The sequence below is a fragment of the Falco peregrinus genome, chromosome Z (genome assembly GCF_023634155.1).
Source record: "Falco peregrinus isolate bFalPer1 chromosome Z, bFalPer1.pri, whole genome shotgun sequence".
Taxonomy (NCBI): domain Eukaryota; kingdom Metazoa; phylum Chordata; class Aves; order Falconiformes; family Falconidae; genus Falco; species Falco peregrinus.
In genome coordinates this window covers 57,141,049-57,161,181 of record NC_073739.1, presented here as the reverse complement: position 1 = coordinate 57,161,181, position 20,133 = coordinate 57,141,049, and the positions used below count along the sequence as shown (strand labels likewise).

The following is a 20,133-nucleotide window of genomic DNA, read 5'->3' as shown; positions in this document are numbered from 1 at the left end:
GGAAAAAAAATGCAGGGATTCACCCTGAAATGCAAAGGCCTTCTTTTTTTCCCAGATAGTTCAGAAACAAAGACAAAAAAAAAATGGAACAGCGTTGGCTTCACTTTAATTTCCAGGCTCATCCTTGAGCATAAAACTCTGCATAAACAAAGCAAAATTATTCTACTGACTGCACATCCTATTCTCTGAGGCTGCCTCCAAGAAATGATCGCTGGTAACTCAGCTCTTGACATTCCAGCCACTCTGACCCAGCAAAATCCCTAAGCATTTGCTTAATTTTAGACAAGTCTGGTTCCCTGATCTTGGGCGCTGGGAAACTAAAAGCCAACCACACCTAAATACAGTAAACTAAGCACATGGCTGAAGACTCTTTTGCACAAAAGGCTGTGTGCTCACAACCTTGACACACCAAAAAGTAGATTTATAAACACACATTCAAATTCAAGTTTTCCCGATTAACAAGCCTCTGTGTGACTTACATGAAACAACTCAGACTTTGTTTGAAATCAGCTGCATAAATGTTAGAACTTGCTCTTTTCTCCTACCTTTTTTTCCTAAGGAAGGATGATGATACCAGTTTTCTACACCACCTACAGAGCAACCTTCAATATTCTAATGTTTAATTGTCTGAATTTTCTTTCTTCTACTGAAGTATTCCTAGTTAAAGGGCATTCCCCTTTTCTCTCAAGGCAAAGAAATGGTGTTTCTTTAAAACAAATCATCAACTTAGTAAGCTTGAGTAAATCGGCTTCACGAAAATAAGCAATCGAGGAACAAAGAACGGAAAAAAGCAGCTATATTGACAATTGTAACAGAAGTTACTACTTCAGCTGCAGGTGGGTAGAGCCTCAGTCAGGAACCTAACCAATTCAGATAAAAACAAACATGTGCATCTCATCATCACACTTTTACTTGGAGCTATGCAAGCACTCATAACTGTGCATACTGGCACTTCACAAAAATGTGACACACTTCAAAATTATTGTTCACTTACATGAATTACAGCGTTAACAGCCTCAGAAGGAAACCTCTGACCTGCTCTAGCCACATTTGCTTTGAAGGCTAAAGATGTGTATCTGCATGAATGGATTCTTGTTTCTTCAGTGACCCAGTGGCTTCAACAAAGTTTCACATAGCATGCACAGATTAATTCCAGAAAGAATCCTTTGAGTTCGGACAGTCACTTCATGTGGTGGGGTGTCGGGGTGTGGAGACAATGTAAAAAAATAAAAAGAACAGAAGCCAAAGGAAAGATAAGGTGGCCTAACCTGGAGAGTACCAAGCTGGCCTCCACCTTGTCTTGTACTCGCTCACAAGACTGTGAAGTTCTGTGTCAACAAGGTCGTATTTTGTATGCAGAAATAAACCAAAAGTGCCTGAGTGCCAGCCAAGGTATAGCTGCTTCCAGTTCCTTTTATTCTGGATGGTGAATGAGAAGGATTTTTTGGGTATACAGGACCCATAGTTACATTATACCCATTATTACCAGAACCAAGCCCGTTTGGCCTGGAGTCATTAAAGCTTGGTCAATGTGAAGCTTCTTTGTACTGTTTTCATGATCACTTGCTCTACATGTGAGTGAATTATGCAGCTGATATGTAATTCTACTCCAAAAAAGTGATCGTACTTGCTCTAAGAAACTTGTTAGGAATTGGTTGCATTATGTCAAGATCTGCTTGTCCTGGGAGGCCTAATATCAGAAAATTTCAAGGAAGCAATATGTAGGGCCACTCTAAGACTCCGACTGTTGTTCAGGAATCTCCTTCAAGAGCGTAAATGATCAGCTGGTTACCATGCTACCTCCCATAGCATGTCCATGATCCCATTTGACATGAAAAAACATACTAATATATTGCTTCTAAAGGAAAAGATAGTAAAGGGATTAAAAGATGCTTGCTCTCTAGTTCTCTTGAGATGTACAGAATTTAAATCAACAGCTAAAGCACTTCCATACTCTTTTTATCTGGGCTCAGTGCTGCATCTATCCTTTCAGTCACAACATTACATCTGATGAAGACTGAATTTTCTTTTCATGAACCACAGATGTCAGGTCAGATATGCATACTATTTTGCTCACTTCCATCAGGACATTTAGCATAGGAAAATCCTGCTTTATGTGCCTGAGGAAAAACTTCAAATTAGTTCTATCACTCCATTTCTGAACAACACACAAACGCCCACCGTCATGTTTTTTTTATTAGCATCAAAATTGAAACATGGAAGCTACATGATCTGATTTAAAATGTGGTTTCACACAAACAACTTCAACAATTGCTTATTGTGGAGGAGGTGAGAAGACATTTTATTTGAACCTGGCTTCTAAGAGATGCTAACAGCAGTTCAGTTTGCCATCAAATATTGCACTATTCTAACAATAGATTTGACCGAAGTGGTTTAACAGCCTGATAGCCCTGTTGCTTCTGATTTAAAAATTTTGCAAGGGTCTTCTTTGAACTTGGAATCTGGAAAAGCATGTCCTCCAGTGTGCACATGGTTATCTGTCCTGAAGCTTGTAGTTTCACGTAAGTATCTCCTAATTTGGCAGAAAGGTCAGGGGTTTCTTCCATCTTTTCTCTAACCATAGCCAGCTAAGGAGGAGAAAATGACACTGTTACAGTTAGCAAAGGAAAATTTCATTCAACCACCATACTGAAGACCAGCAATCATTCAAACAACAAAAAAAATACACTAAGATACGTGGTTAATGCAATGACTCATAAGAAGAGGATTTGATGCAGCACACATTATATATCACCAGACAATGGTGGAAATACACTTGATACCTATTAGAGTTTATTAGATTTAAAACTTCCTCAAAGTTGCATAGTCCTATTTTCAGTCCTAGTACAGACTAAGACAATTATTTTCTATTTAAACCCAGGAAACTTAATTGCTTCCTGGAATCTACTTTCCAGATCAGCACAATTCTAATTATTATTATGTACCACACTATATGTACAAGAAGTCAGACTATGTAACACTGAGAAGTTCTGTATGCCATACACAAGAGCACAAGCTCAAGTATAAGTAAATTCCTTAAAAACTTTATTGATCAATAACATTTTGTGGAATGAATGGGTTAGCGCTAATGCTTAGTCTTCTTAGGAACGGTCACAAATTTGCCAAAAAAAATCAAAATACAACACTGACACAAGCAACATTTCTTGCAATAAATTTACAAAATTAAATGATGATTAAATTTTTTTCTTTTCAACATAGCAGTTAATATACATGGGCTACATTTTGAAAGATACACCCTCCTTCTATGGCGTTTGTTATTTTACATATCAGTTATTCATTTTGTTTAATAGGCAGCAGTGAAAGGCTAAGTATTTAATTATTAACACAGTCTTAAAATATCATGTTCTGTAGACATGTTCAAGACTAATATACCAGTAAGTTTCAGGAAAAGCCACAGGAATGCTGCCAAGCTGAAACTACATATAGCACATATGTGCTCCGAAGGAAGCCTTCTTGGTGATCAATACTGTCAAAACTATTTTTTTACAGTAAAATATAGTAAAATAGAAAAGCTATGATTTCCCATATCACACTTCCCTCTATAGCATAACAGGTTTTTGCAAATATTAGCAACCTCACAATACTGCTGTGATCAGAACTTTAATCTCATTTTTACATCAAATGACAATAGCATAGAAGGCAAGGGATTATTTAATGCCACTAGGGAACGCTTCATGTACATTCAGATGAAATTTGAGCTTATAAAAGCAATATCCACAGTAAAAAAAAGAAAGTGGACAGCTAAGTGCTTTGTCCAACAGTGCAGAAAGCCAGCCAGCTGCTTTGGCATCTGAATGCATCAGAACCCAAACAACTTTAGTAGGGTGAACTCAGGCACCTGAAGTTCTGTAGCTGAACCACCATCATCACGGCTCAGCCGCGCACTGTGGACCTCCTCTTATTATGGTATACTTACCACCTGCTCAGAAAACTTGATCTTTTTCACAAAGGGAGGAGTATCTTCTTCCACTGCTGCTTCTAATGTCTTTATTACTTCTTCTAGCAAACCAGATCTGAGCTGGACAAGAACCTTAAAAATAAAACAAACCATACCACACAAATAGCACTTCTCAACAGAATGCAATTTTTTTAAAAAAACAAGTGTTTGAGGAAGACATGAAGCAAAGCAGGACAAAATACATTTCTAGATGCTGTGCTGATGAAAATCCACTAATCACAAATAAAGCAGAAGGAATGATCAGTTTCCACAGAGGTTTGGGTTTTTGTCACAGATGGGACCTGCAAAGGAAGGGTAAGCCTGGAGGCAGAGCTCCTCTGATGGAGCTGCATTAGCTGTTCTTAAATAAAGTGGTTTTTTCTATAGCTTAGAGAAGTCACTTACAGGGCACATGCAGTGTTTTCTGCAGGTTTCACTTTTTCTCAGGTTGTAGACCATGCAATTAAAGAAAAAAATTGTTGTATGTACATATGTGGTTAAGGTTCGTAGGGCTGAAGGAGGTCTGAAGTGGGCAGGGCACACCTAAGCAAGGCATTTACTTGGAGCTGTGTTTTTTGAAATCTCTTACAGTGAGAAAGCAAAAAGCTACAATGACATAATTAAAAAATGTTCATAGGCCTATACTCAAAGAGGTAGGACTGGTCTACTGTCCATTCCCATCTATGGTAAGAAGTGATCTTAAATAATGGGGGGAGCATGTTAACAATTCAGAATGTAACTCATGCAACTGACAGAAATTGTGGGTTGGCTCAAAAAACAAGCTCGGGAACAGTACTGATACATGCCTGTGCTACTTAGAAGCTGGCCTTCTCTTGCTTTGCACATGGGAGTTTTTTGTCCAGCATAGCATACTTCTTTGCAAGATTCTACTACAAAGTAAGCATACTTACTTTAAGATTATTGTATAGTTTGTTCTCTGTTTTCATAATCTGGGAACAATACAATTTGGCTTGCACTACATCATTCTAGGAAGGAATTATAAATAATAAAAAAATATGGTTACACGTGACACACTTCCACAATACAAGTTCAAGAAAAACAATAGTCATTCACGATTTTTCAAGGAATCACAAACTAGCATCTAGAACCCCTTCAACAAGACCCATAAACTCCAAACAGCATCCAGCCTGTCAAAGGAATAGCCCACACTGGGGTTCCCATATCATCCAGCTCCTTAGCACATCAGGCAGTGCTCCCTGCCTCAGATCAGCAGGGAAAGGAAGCATGTAACCAACACCGAACATGACATCACCTAAAAGAGAAAAGATTTACACGCATGCTCGGTTTGGCACATATCAGAGTACTTGAATGAAGTGCAGCATATGTTAATGTGGGTATTTGTCTGCCCAGCGCTTTTAACATTTTGGGCATACACATTTACAGTACTGTATCTATGCCATCAACTGATTTGTATACACAGTAAATGTTACAGTGACATTTACTAGACCAAGCACTGTTACTTGGGATCAAGAAACATCTCACAGCAAGATGTACTGTCAAAGAACATGCAGCTTAATGAACAGTAAAGTGTAATGCGGGGCGTTATTCTGTTTGCAAAACAAGAATTTTAACTGATTTTTGCATAAAACAGCAGCATCAAGGATATTTCAAGTTGTTTCAGACACAGAGATTTTGTTTTTTAACCTCAACGCCAATGAGAAGCCCTGTCATGCCATCATGCACACGAATAAATTAATTTCAACGATGCTATTGTTCAGTGCCTCTGTTCAAAGAGACAGTGCAAAAAAAACGAGAGCGCATAAGAAAATTTTAGCAATTCTACTTCATTCATTCAAATACTTGAACAACATCAAAATGTTAGCTCTTACAGCGCCTCTGACCTCTCTTCAGACAGAGAAGGTTCAGAATTTCCTCAAGCTGTATACACACAGATTAACAACAGAGGAAATGCTAGACTTTAGAACTTCCCAACTTATTCGCCTGCTCAGTCTTTCACCCTGTACTGCCTCAGAGCCTCTTCATATCAGTGCTTAGGTACATGAGGTATATGAACACCTTCCCCTGAAGAAACATGTGGAGAATGACAGGCCATCTCCCAGGCAGTAGGGCAATACCCATCATAGCCTTTGAGTTTGCCTCCCAGGATAAACATTTTAATGAGATGATTGTGCAAATATTTTAAACTGTCATTTTAATTATATTTGAAGGAAAGCATCACTAAAAAGCAGTATCTGCAGGACTTGGCCCATGGTTACATCTAACCTGCTGGCCCAACTCTTATTTTCTAAAAATATTCTACATGGCATTGTCACTAGCACAAAATGCCTGTGCATTAGACTCAAGACATATGTTTAGATTTAAGAACTTCCACATTCACTTCCACATGTAGGATTTGTCTATAATCCTACTCTTTTGAGGGTCTACAAGTTCTAGTACTTGAAGTTATTACATAGATCAGTTATGCTTCCTCTGTGTTAGCTTCCTTTCATTGAGTACCTTACTACAATAAAACTCTAAGAGATGCAGGCACAAACCAAACAAAAGGTACCGTACCCGCTTCAGAGCAGTTGCCACAGCAAAGCATAACACTTGTGGAGGTAATGTTTCACCTTTTAGCTGTGCTTCTTCAAGCAGTTTCGCACAGATTTTGCAAGAATCCAGGTTGTCCTGCACAGAAATTTCAAATCTAAGTTGCACTTGTTATTCTTGTTATCTGAAAGGACTGTAGGCAATTGCAATCACATTAAGAAGGCATTAAGAAGTCAACATACCCTAAGATAACCAAAGTAATCCATACCTGAACCCAACCAAGCAGATTCTGTGTAGTACTTCTTGAAAAACACATCAAAATAAGATATTCAAAGCCAGAGAGTTCAAAAGGGAGTAAAAATAACTTACATTATTTTAGCAACGACACCTTACCCTAACTGTTTTGGCTTCTACAAGAGATAAAACAACCCTAGCAGCATGCTAAAACCAGAAGACACTTGCCTTTGCACTTTGCAATGACTCCCAAATCAGGAAGAAAGCTGATTTTTTGTCCTTACTTTATTCTAAAAGCTACATTTGATAGTTAATAAAAATCAATGTTTTCGAAACACTGAATTACTCAGCACCATTACACTACAGAAATCTGTGTATATGCAAATTTGAACGTTCAGCAATTTTTAGCCTCTCTTGCAGATTAAATCTTGCAAGACATTTCCAAATTATATATTCTAATATGATAGCTTAGACATTTGCCAGAAATGCACACAGCTTCCATTATTGCTGGCACTATTTTCAATAGAAGTCTATCATAAAAGCCAATGACCTGCGTGTTTTCTCACATATCACCAACTCTCAAAAGCAATGCTCCTCACACTGGAAATTATGATTTGAGCTGACTGGACCCCAAACAAAAATACGTGTCAAACTTAAAAGCTGGCAGCAAGAAGATTTTGTAACAACTGGTACCACCAATATGGATAAGAGTCTCCATATTCCTTCCTGCTAATTGGTGTTGATTTCAGCTCCTACTGTTCAAAGTGTCATTCCTGCAAAATACTTGCCATGATTTAAGGGACAGGGTCATCCTTTGGGTGTTCAAGGAATGCTTTTCCATGCCACTGCTGCATGGTCTGCACAGCTTGTAAAAATACCTTTTAAACCACACAAAAAAACTGTGACTTAAAACGTGTTCTTTGACAATTAGAAACATTCTGACCACCAGAAGATTGATTATTACATAAATAATTTGTTGTCATCAAAAGGCCTATATCCTTTTCCTGCACTAAAAGAAGGACCATTTGTTACCTTAGAGGACAGCAGTGCCTTACAATGATTTAAAACATTCCAGAAGAATTTTAGAGTTGACCTCTAAAACACTTCTGTACAAAGATGAAACATTTAATTCCTTTGTTTCTGCACTAAAAATAATATAAGCTTTAAGCCTTGTGTACATTTTTCTGTACCGGTCTCCAGCACAGCTATTCAAAAGTAACCAAGAATTAACCTAGTAAAAATCCAGCACTGCTCTTCATGATACCAGCACCATTATTTCCAGTATTTAGGTAGTGCACCTTGAAGATATTTCCATTCAAGTTTTTTTTTTCCTGAAGTTTCTTGTGTTGCATCATGAGTAAATACACCTTTGAGCTTCATGGTTTCTCCTTCTACCACTAACAGCTGAATCAACAAAGTAAGCTTTTGAAAGAGCTCCACCTAATCTTCTCCAGTGCTTAAAGAGTTACTACAGCTTATTCCCTGATGGACAGTATTTTATTTTAATAAAAAAAACCCCACAAATTTATTGTGGCTGTTAAAACAACAGGGTGACAGTTTAGAATCATTCCGCCTTTATTTTTATCAATTTGCTAATAAAGTAATGATGGGCCATATTCTCTATTGAAAACACGGGTAGGGTGAGAAGCAGTAGAAAACAGAAGTCTCAAGGACCTCTTCCCATTGCACATGCCATGGATCGAAGACTTCTGGCAGTAGGCCATGGAAATAAGCTGAGAGACCGTAACCATCAATCTCTAGCTGTTTTTACTGGCAGACAATTTCCACAGCTTGCTCTCAGCTCTGTCTACTACCCCACTTTCAAACGCCAAAGCCACACGGCTGTTTCTATTTCCCCTGACCTAAAGGCAGCCCTGACTCATTAGAACTGAGAATTTCAGAAGCACCACACCAACTACTGCTGAGTTACCATTTTAGGCCAACTCATTCTTATCACGTATGTACTCGATTTCATTGTATGGTCAACTGAGAAGTCTGAGGAAGTTCAGAGGTGTATTTTTTCTCAGGTAGTGTCTTGCTTTCTAAAAACAGAGAAATTGAAGAAGAGTTTCCTTCTAAGTTTGGGAAGGGCCTAAGTTAGTATTTCAAAGTACAGAATTGATTCACATCTGGAGAGGAAGATCAAAATAAAAAAGTTTGTAGGTCTCACTTTGTTACAAAAGGGAAACAGCTCCAAGGAAACACTCGTAGAACACATGTAGCCTAGTTTCTTACTGTGTCTATACTCCTTTTTCACTAAGCTAAAAACACAGTTAAACTTGAGGGGCTGCCTGTTTCTCACTGAAAGCATTAGTTTAGGTTTCTTTTATCTACTCAGCTGCCCATTTTCATTAGGCATGTAGGAACAGCCTACTTCTAAGAATTCTAAGCCTTGTCAAATTTTAGTGCAATAACAGGAAGGGCTCAAGGTTATTTGGAGGGCGAGGGGAGAAATGGATGGGTGATGTTTGACAAACAGAATATATATATATGCCTTGCCTCTTAAGGAAGTCAGGCTATAAAACCAATATTGAGGCTGAAGCACAGAGTATAGTCTGAAGAGATGCAAAGATCCCAGAGAAAGAACACTATCAGCTAATCAAAGGCTGTATCAAATTGTCCCTTAGTGCTTATGTCCATGTAATTTTTTTGAGATTTGCTTTGCAACATTAGTTTGTATGGGAGGCTATATTATGTGCACTGTATCATGGAAAATGAAGCAAGTTAAGACTTAAATATGTCTAAAATGTTTGCAGTAGGTAAGAAATCATGACTGGGAACATACATAAATTTTAAAATCCAAAAAGAAGGAAGACACAGAGAAGGCATTTCAAGTAGTTTTTCATAATGTAATATGAAAATACTTACCAACTTGTAGCATATTGCAAATGCAAGTAGGTAGGTTTCTTTGTTGAATGGTATACCTTGTTTTTTCATTTCTACCAGAATTTCCAAGGCACCTATCAAAAATACATTAGTGTTACTCTCTTCAGAAATTTAAGGCTGTACATTTAGTAACTGAAAAAAAAAATAATTTCAACATAGTATGAGCTCAGTAATTCTATTTTAAAGTAAGAATGTAAACTGAAATCTGTTTATTGTTTAGGAAGTTAATACATTTTTAAAAGTTTAATTTAGGGTCAGTTGGACGTAAATATTTCTTCCCAGCATGGAGATTTTCTATCTACATTTGCGTCTGGCTTGTTCTATAATTTTCATACAAATCTAAAAATCAGATACTTGACAAAGCCACTGCCATTCTTCCTAGCTGCTCAGGAAGCAAGCTTGATCAAAGCTTCCACCATTTTAGGTAAACTAACAGCTCCTCAGTACACACACCGTACCACAACACTGCCTTTAGGCTCTGATCTAATTATTTTTACAGTAGATCAGTCTCAACTTTTAGGACAACTATTGGACTTAAATTTGCCACATGTCAAGAGACAAAGAGCTGCGTGTTCAACAAAATTCAAATTAAGGGATTTGCTTGAAAAGCTTACTCCACACTCAATTTAAGATTCTCTCATGAAAAGTCTTTTGAGTCAGGTCAGATAATTCCCCCTTACCCTCACAAAGGGCCAAACTGATGTGAAGCATTTGACCTAAATATTGCAGTAGCTACTCTGTGTGGGCACACTAGTAAAACAGATCAAGAACATCTGGTTTTGTTATCAAATGAAAAGGGGTACGCTTCCCTGCTTTGACACAAATGCAGAACTGCCAAGAAACCTGTTGAAGAACTTACTGTTCTAAAGCCCACGTAAACCAAACTTTGAATAAAGAAAATAAAAAGCTATAGGAAATTACAAACCAAAGAGAAGTTAAGCTTCAGAGAAGAGGGTTTAGGAAAAAAGCCTCCCTGGACAATCACAACTCTGTGCAACTAGGAATGGTAAGAATAGCATTGGAAGTATAAAACAAATACAGCCCTCTTTTTATTACACACTACAGTACAGCTCATTTACATCTACACTGATTTACATGATGTTTGGCCTTCTAAACCCATAAACCCATCAGCAATGTTCATGAAAAAGATATATGTTTATATACACACAGACTTACAGTGAGAAGCATCCTTCTCAAAATGCATTTGCCTTAGCAAACACAATACTTACTTTCAAAATGGCCCTTTTTAAACAACATAGTCATCAAAATATGGAATGATGTACTTTCTGAGAAAAAACCACGCAAATTCTGGAGAAGAAACATACAAACAGAGGAAGTGTAAAGAAAGCTAGGACAGTGAGCGTTTTTCCCATGCACCGCGTTTAGCAGGTCTTCCTGCTGGAATAAGCCCCATCTTCACAAGTTCAACATTTAATTCCACGGGTTCCCTGACTGTCACTCTGTCAAGTGACTTCTCAAATACCAGTGACTCATTATGGTCAAAAGCTTACTAAAATGAAACAGAAATTTCCCAGAGATTCCCACTATGATTTTTTTTTAATGACAGATTGTGACCTCTACGTTAAAGAAAGCAGAAGTCAACTAATGGCAACTCCAAAAGCTCAGCAGAAATACAGCTTGCAGCTGATTAACAGTATCTTTGGGGTAAAATACCACCATCATGAAACTCAAAGCATTTTTTTGCTCATCACAGTATCAAATGAGGAACAGATCAACACAAGGAATGGAGTGATGACAAACAGAGTAGGAGAAGAAAGCGCAAGTATATTTTACATTCCATTCCAATCACACTGTGTGTTGGAAACAGCCAAATAAAATGCCAGAGGCATTAAGTGTAAATTTCTACAGTGGAGTCTCAAGAAGTGGTACTGTACTTACTATTCATCAGTTACTAAGTCCTGCAAGTACTGCAGGACCTGTCTTAATGACATAAACATCAATCAAAAAACCCCCCAACAAAATCCAAACCAAAACAAAAACCACACATACTCTTACACATGCCTAATTTAAGAATAGTAGCCCAAGTACTCCCATTTCTGGCTAAGCATATCTTGTGCCTTAAAGAATTAACATCACAGAGATGACTTTGCACTGTCTGACAGAGATTTTTGAAGACATAACTTTTTTGCACAGAATTTCTTTATTATACACTAAGCATGATTAGTATCTTGTCATAATAGCACACACAGCATTTTACAGATGTTCAAAAACCAGTCCTTAAGTTTCTTCAGCACTAAAATGGCCAAGTTCCTGAGCTGATGAATATTATACAGGGTTCAGAGGGAGTTTCAGTACAGAGTAACGTGATAAATCTGTTGGTGCAAATAACCCAAGGGATTTCAGAGGACTACTACATAAAATCTCAGAAGTATTCATTTCCAAGAATGATCTAATGCAACACAGGATGCAGGAAAACATGCATCACCTGTGTTCATTCAAGGACTTATTTTTTGATCAGTACTTTTTATTCAAATTATGCAAATATACATAAATACAATAATAAAGTTATCAGTCAAACTAGCATTTAATTTTAATTACTTTTTTGCTATTTTTAAAACACAAACCATGCAATCTGTATACTAACATTAATGTCATAGACATCCTTACTACTGCAACATGCGTATTTCTAGTCTGCAAGCTCATACAAGGCTCATGTGTAGCATACCAATTAGTCATACTGGACTAATAATAATGACAATAGTATCTTCAAAATACATTGGGGAATTACCTGATCTTTAATAAGTTCTACTGCAGGCCTTTCAAGGTCCAGCTCATAACATAGCCTCATAAAGAGGGGCCCAAATTTAAAATTATGTAAGGCTGTGATTCCATTCTGTTTGTGGTACCTAATGGAAAGATTAGAAAAAGTTAATCACACAAGGGCATGAAATCTATCAAGAGAAAAAAGCTTTAAACAGACAGAAAGATCTGTATGGGCAATGACAGTTCTCCATCTGCACCAGCCAATGACATTTAGATAACAAAAGGTTAATTTTATGGAAAAAAAAAATTGTTTTGATTAAAAGAATAAATTAACTAGCAATATGTAATATCGTCTATTTCCAATGAAGTAACCTGCATTGGATTAGTAATAGAATGGGATCTCTGCCATGAAAATTCCCAGCTACTTCACCTTCTGTACACACAGTAATAGCACAAGAAGTTGCAACAGTCTATATTAGCAGCAGTACCTGCTAAAATACCTCACTTTTTCTCTCCTACACTAAAAAATAAATAAAAAGATAAAAATACGGATAAAAATTTCATTTCTTTCTCTGTAGCTCCTACACTGTAATTGCTGGGAAGGCTTTCATTCACAAAACCTCCTGACCTGCCACTGCTGGGTCCAGACCAGTTTATAACCAGGCGTGTCTCAGCTGGAAAATGCCACTGAAGACACTACTCTCTCAGCTGCGAGATGACATTTCTATGTGGCTCCCCATTCATCTGCATACAATAGGACACCACTTTACTCCTGCAGCTCGACTCTCCTTTGATCTGAGTCTTTGAAGGTATGGAAGATCCCAAGTAAATGAAAATACAGCCATAATTTAAGGGATTAACTATGTATATAGCAACTGAATTAGGGCAAGCTCTCAACTGCAGACATCACCTGATAACCTACCAAAAGCAAAAAAATAAAGACAGAAAAGAGTTTTACCTGGATTGTTAAAAATACCTGTAAATAACTTTTCTGGCTAGTTCCACATCAGATGAAGTCTGACATAAATGCAGCAAATTTTTTAATTCATTTTTGAGAATCATTCCATTTTGCTTTAGTTTTTCTTTAATACTTTTAAAATATGGATCTGAAAATAAAAAACATTATAGCAGCAGTCTATAGACAATTCCATTACCCATGTTGCATACCTGGTACCTGAAACATGGAGATTCAATGAAGCAGAAAGCTTGGTTTTCTCACCAAGAAAAGTGCATAAAGCTTCTCACAGACAAGCATGTCTAGGTGTCCCCATGAAGTCATCTCAGACTTGGAAAACCAAGCAGTTGCTTACTGTGACTTATTTCATTGTGTATGTTATGGAACACATCGGGTAATTAAAAAATTTTAAAGAGGAAGGAAGTTTTGTTAAGTGACATTTTCTGCCTTAGGTTCTTACTGTAAAAAGCAAGCAAGCAAGCAGAACTCACTCAGCATTCAAATTACCATAAGAACTTCTACTCAACACTAGTCTTACAGAAGATTTAAGATCACAACTGATGCAAACACAAAGAGTCTCCTACATAATCTTTGTATTTCTACGTGTAGCCATAAACTTAAGAGTTGCTTCCCTTCCCATGCAAAAAAGAGGTTTCTCTCTCCAGCAGATTTTCCTAAGACAAAACAAGCACAAAGATAAGCCCTTCATTTGGCGATCTCAAGCCTCTGATTCAGACATACACAAGATTAAAATCACGTGTATCATGTCTTGGGCTGGGAAGTGAACTTTTTTGTAGCAGTTGCTGAGTCACCGTTTGCAAGCTAGTAACCTACACAACAGGTGCCATGTAAGCACCCCAGCGAACAATATATTCAGCTACTGGATGCATATCTGTTGCTACATGCAAATACAGGTCCTTACTTAAGACTTGAGATGCAGTGCTGACTCCTGTGAAGTCAGAAGCATATACATACATAAGTATACCTATGTAATAGTTGGGATGTGTTCAAAGGTGTGCAGAAATTTAAAAAACATCTGGGATCTGAACTGTATTTGTATTACTGTAGGTAACTAACTGCTGTAGTCAACAGTATAACTGTTAACAGTTAATAGTTGCATTATAACTATAACAAATAGCAGCCATTACATATTCTGGGTAAGTTACTGCTTTTTCCACTTCTAAACGATGTTTATTACTAGCCCTAATTACTTATTTTCATCTTTCAACTGTAGGTAACTGTTTCACTGCTGTAGTTATAACTATTACAGTTCATAGTTGCATTGTAACTATACTAAATAATAGCTATTATATATTCTGTGTAAGTTATTATTGCTTTTTCAATTTCTAAACCAAGTTTATTATTAACCCTAATTACTTACTCTCATTTTTCAATTATTAGACTAAACACTGAGTACAGAAACCATGCACACATACACACAAATAGGTGCTTAGCACATTTTCATCAGTTCTCAGAGGCTACCATTTGTACAAAACAAAACCTGTGATCTGTAAAGCCAAGTTATTTGGCTTTTACACACCTGTTTTAGCAAGAGTGATTGACTCATAGCAATAAATTCAATGCATCTCAAGTACAGGATGAATAAGCCCCAATATAAGTACAACATCATCACAGCAAAATGTAATAATTTTATCACTTTACCACTGCCCAAATTAAATTCTACTTTTACTTAATATCAAAGAACTGTCATGTTGACTTTATCTCCCTCTCTGTTTCAGAAGACTGGTTTATATAAAACTAAATTTGATTATTTGTCTCTCCCTTGCAACACACAAAAAATTAAAATTAACTACAGCCTTTGGAACGATTGCCAATTTGTATCACTAGAATGGCTGCACGTAATTAAACAGGTGCAGGAAATGGAGTTTTACCTAACCTTTCTTATTACATATTAAGGGCAGATTTATGTTTATATTTATATATTATTTTCCTTAACGAAAAGAATATGTATATATTTAAAACAGCATGACAAAGCCTCCATGAGAAAAAAGATCCATGGATCTTGCTCATTCATTAGTTTGGAAAACCTGAATTTTTTTGTTTTTCATATTCTGAATAAGCATATGTCATCTGGAATTGAATGTACAACTGAAAATTTAGGTTAGGTAAAAGGAAAAAAATCCAAAAAAATAAACTAAGTAATTTTACAGAGCAGATTAAGAGAGTTACTGGCATAGGACTTCCCTGGATAGTTACGTAGCTACTAAGCTTTGTATTATCTTTCTCTGCTGATGATGTATTTGAAGCAACATTTATAGACTGAAACAGTATTTTCTATTAGACTATCTGACAAAATTGGAAAAGCAAGGACACAAAGATTTCAGGTCTTATGTAAACACCCTGCATACTTGAAAGTTTTTTTCCAACACAGCATAACCAATATTGTTTCATTCCACAAAGTCTTAGATCTTCCAGTTTTAACAACAAAAAATTTGCAAGAGTAGGGCAAAAGCTCTTGCTTTAAATGGGGTCAATTGGTGTCATGTTATAATGACTCTGTCTTGCTTCCAAGGACTCTTGCTAAAATTGAGAGTGCTGATTATGAAGTAAGTACTAATACCTTTATTGCCGTGAACTTCATTTCTAATTGCCACTTTCATCTGCTGAAATTCTTGTAACTTTATATCATCTTCTGTTAGCAGGTATCGCTTCCCTACCATAAGAAAGAAAAAGGAAGGTTGAGTTTTATGTCACACTGTTTTAATACAATTGAACTTTGCATTTATGAATTACTGCTGTTAATCACTGTGTGATGCTGGACCACGGGCAGCATCACACTAAAAAAAAAAAGACTGCCAATATTGCAGTTGTTCATGTAGTTGACTAAAGAACCCAAGCACTATGTCACAGCTTTCCAGAGTTAAAAAGATGAAGTATGTGTTTATTGGAGGTGCATAAGAAAAAAACTAGAAACACCACTCCTCTCCACCTAGCCCAGGTACAAAAGGATTCTGTACAAGAATAAGGTCTTTCTCCAGGTCTTTCTCCCCTTTCGTGCTTTTATAATGATTTATCTTGTCATCTCTTTATTCACCACATTCATTAGTTGCACAGTTTCCTTTCCTCACATGTGATGTCCTCATTATTGCAGAATGAATCATTCTGGAAGCTCCAAACACAGCAGGAAGACAAAAGGAAAAAACCACAAAGCTTATTATTTCAAAAGTAGCAACAGTCAAGAGACCTAGTAAAGTTCTGATGCAGTACAGGTATCAGAGGTGAGACAGTCATTGAGTCTAGAATCTAAAAATTAACTTTGGGTGCTGACCTCAACTGTACTGTGTTGTAAGCGCCTTTAACAAAAGTGTCACGCAAATGCTATTTGTGAAGTTTCTACTGTTGTAAACCCAGTTCTCCAGCAGATTTTTATTTGCAACCAGTGCTTTTCTAACAGTGTCACAGTAATAAGTTTACGTTGTCACTATCTAATCTTCTAATTTTTTGGCTTCTTAAGACTGATTCTAATCATGACAGGAAAAGAGCAAGTACTGATCTGAGTTAGGTTATTTATTGTCCTTCTGCATCTCCCTAGCAAAACGTAACAGGCCGTGCAAATAAAAACACTTGCTTTCTATGCAAGTGAAGCATGCTAATGACACACTTCATAAAATCTGAAGAAAAAAATCCATTAAATAGCACCTTTAGCCATTAAACCTGACAGAAACAGTTCCAATGGTGAAACAAATACACTCCATCCAGCATAAAACTGGCCTGGATTACTCTGTCATTTACTTCCATGAAAATTCTCAGCTGATCTAAGACCGAAAGACCATCCCTGTCCCAAGCCTTTCCAGAGCTGATGTGGGAATTGTGCTGGTGCCTGGGGTTGGACAGGTACACCACGCTGCATGGACATGCAACAGTCACTGGCAGCGTCAGCAGAGAGCCTGGGGCAGCAGAATTTCATCCATTGTGAATTCAATTTGCTGAAATCTATTGCTGCCTTAAATTCATACCTCAGTGTGTTATAGAAACAAACAAGTGTAAAACCAAGTAAGAGAGCCTCCAAGGAAGAAGAAGGGAGATGGATATGATGGCTGGAGTGTGCAAGCGGTGCAGGTCATCCTGGAGAACTTAGCCCATCCAACCTGCTTTACCTCAGATGGGGTGCAGCCCTCTGAAAGGAAGGTCAGTGAAGAGTGCTGGGCAGACCACCATGCAGGGGGCACCTTCATGTGTCCAAGTGGTCTAACAGCATGTAGCCCAGCAAAACTTCATTGGCTTTGGCACAGAAGGCCATGAGCCTAGACGAGACTACAGTGGGGACCCCTCTACCATACACCTTTCCATGCACCCCTGAAAGCCCCTGAAGCCCCGGCGCGGTGCTGGTGACAACCAGCAGGTGCAGCCCAGGGTCTGGATAACGTTGTCGTCCTCTCAAGAGTAAATATGCATTCACAAAGCGGTGTCTGTGCGGTTCTTTTAATGCCTGGTATCCAGCCAGCTGCAAGTCACGGGATACACCGCATACGCTGCTGCCAGCCCTCCCCGCGGGTCAATCCTGCCGCACCAGCTCGGCCTGCCCCCCGCAGCACACACGGGCCCGCTCCGCACCCGCCGGCAGCCCCCGCCGCACCCCGCGCCCAGAGGGGCGCCCCCGCAGGCACTGTAGCTCCCGTCAAGAACAAGGCCGGCGGCGCTTGCCAGGCCTGCCGGGAGTTGTAGTGCTCCGGTCGGGCGCCCAGCCGGAGGCAGCCCGGAGCCCGGGCCCCACCGCGCCGCCCGCTCCCGCCGCGCAGCCCGCGGTACCTCCAGACGCGCAGCCCCAGCAGCCCGCGGCGGGCGGGAGAACGGCCGAGCGCCACACCGCCCCCCGCACCATGCGCGGGCCGCGGCCGCCAAGCACCGCCGCCATCTTGTGCTCGGGCCCGCCGGAGGCGGCCGAGGGCGGAGCGCTCGCAGGCCTGACTCGGCCCGCCGCTCGCGTCCTCTCTCGGCGCCATGGCCGCCCCCGTGCTGCGGCGAGGCGTGCTCTGGAGCCGGAGGGCCCTCGGCGCTGCGGCAGGTCGGTGGTCCTTGGCGGGCGGCAGCCGGGCTCGCTGCGGCGGCGAGGCGGGGGTGGCGGGGCGCGCTGAGGGACGGCCCGGGGCGGCGGGGGACAGCCCTGGCGGGACGCGCCCACGAGGGGCCCTGGCTTCGGTGGCCGGCGCCGTGGGGAGCGTGAGCAGGGACGGGGTGCTGCGGGGGGACTTTTCCTTCGCCTTTGTACGGAGATAGAAAACCGGAGACGGCTCGGAGAACGGCGCGGTGCGGGAGACTTTTCCTAGTTAAATTCTACCGTGTCGAATTCATAGCTTGGTACCTTCGCTTTTGGGCCATGGGACGGCACGCGGAGCTGTGTGGAGGCCGCCAAACCCGCGGCACTAAGCGTTCGGCAGAAACCTGGTAACGCAGGTGACACAAGTGCCACAAGACTGATGGTTTTCAAAAGCCGCCTTTCCAAAAAACCCGACCTTTGGGAGGAACTGAACGCAGAAATGTTTACTTGAAGTGTGGTGGTGATGGGTAACTTCATTGTGCCTTTTCAGCATCCACATGCAGAAATTTACCTCAGCGCTGCTTCCTGGTAGCTAAATGCCCGTGTCTCGGAACCGCAGCCCTGTCTGGCGCTGGAGCCGCTCGGCACTGACCCGGTGTGAAGAGCTCAGACTGACCTCAGTTGTTTGTGCTATAGAAAATAGTTCTTTAAAGCCTCGTGCTTGCTAGTGGTATCCTTAGCTGTCAACGAGCTTCCAGAAGTTTATCCAAAAAAACCCCCAACCCAGATCTTTAGGGTGCCTCTTTTGTCGACATAGTGAAAAATAGCTTTGAACAACCAAACAAAAATATCTCTTTTTCTTATTTTCCAACTCTTTGGTGAAGCATTGTATGTATTTTCATATTCTGACTGTGAAATTCTGTGTACCAGGTCTTTTTGACAAATATGTACAAAGATGTATAGAGCTGGACATGTGTGTCTAATGCCATGTCAGAAGGATGATAAGGAGAAAAACTGTTCCATCCCCATGAAAAACTTTCAGTGGTAGCGGATTTTCAGATAAAGGCTTTAAGGTAGCTGCTAAGAATTCCAAGTAGCATAGTAATGTCTGTTTTTAAAATATTTCATATTTCTTAACATTGATTTCTACAACCTTCTGCGTGTATTTCTGTATGCTCTTTCAACAAATTTTATCCAGATGTTCCTCATGCTTCTTCAAGGCTTCATCGTCTGAGAGTGATGCGCAACATGGCTTGTTCTTCCAGCTGAAACATCTTCCATTTTGTTTCAAAAGATAGAACAGTGTCTTGAGCAGAATTCAAAGGTGGTACAAAGAGTATTTAGAAAAAACTTTCAAAAGCACTGGAGTGCAGTTCACAGCGTATGCAGAAAAAGGAGATGGTCAAAAATGGGGTATTTCCGGATAAGCATCTACGTTTCATTTCCAGTGAGACGGATCTGTACAGGTGGAAAGAATAACCATACAACAACAACCAAAAAGCCTGTTTGTGTGTATTCATATTTTTTGCTTATGCTTTTATGCCCACATTTACTTAATTGCTAGCATTTATGAAAAACATCTGTGTGCACAAAGAAGCTCTCCTTTATTGTTTGGGGTTTTTCCTACCTTTACAAATTTATTATTTGCTTAAATACAGTATTCAGGTTTGGGAAGATTTGTTTCATGCTGAAAAAAAACTTAGGGAAAAGATACTCTTTTTTAAAAATGACAAGGTAATGGCTCATCCACATACAAGGAATCTGAACTGTTAAGTAGCTGCTGGTGACAGCTGTGTCGTAAAGACAGTTTAATGCATCATTTCAGTAAACGTGACAGGAAACGGTGAGATCTAATTAAATGTTAAT

The 20,133-nt window shown here is 39.4% G+C and overlaps 2 protein-coding genes across 3 annotated transcripts in view; one reads left to right on the top strand and one right to left on the bottom strand.

Annotated features, from left to right (window-relative positions):
• Window positions 1-84: 84 nt before the first annotated feature.
• Window positions 85-18,165, bottom strand: PTCD2 (pentatricopeptide repeat domain 2). Of its 2 annotated transcripts, XM_055790380.1 has the most exons (10): window positions 18,039-18,165; window positions 15,850-15,942; window positions 13,290-13,419; window positions 12,339-12,456; window positions 10,819-10,897; window positions 9,572-9,663; window positions 6,494-6,607; window positions 4,870-4,944; window positions 3,938-4,051; window positions 85-2,588 (listed from the first exon to the last, which is right to left on the bottom strand). In XM_055790380.1, exons 1-10 carry the CDS (start codon window positions 18,142-18,144, stop codon window positions 2,364-2,366), a joined length of 1,146 nt encoding a protein of 381 aa, XP_055646355.1. In that variant the 5' UTR covers window positions 18,145-18,165; the 3' UTR covers window positions 85-2,363. The 2 variants fall into 2 exon arrangements, with proteins under 2 accessions (XP_055646355.1, XP_055646356.1); XM_055790381.1 differs by lacking the exon at window positions 6,494-6,607.
• MRPS27 (mitochondrial ribosomal protein S27) overlaps window positions 18,158-20,133 on the top strand; it is a 46,517-nt gene continuing 44,541 nt past the window's right edge. Inside the window, exon 1 of the mRNA XM_055790379.1 lies at window positions 18,158-18,294. Coding sequence (XP_055646354.1) covers window positions 18,231-18,294 — 64 coding nt within the window. The 5' untranslated portion in view covers window positions 18,158-18,230. The remainder of the gene's footprint in view (window positions 18,295-20,133) is intronic.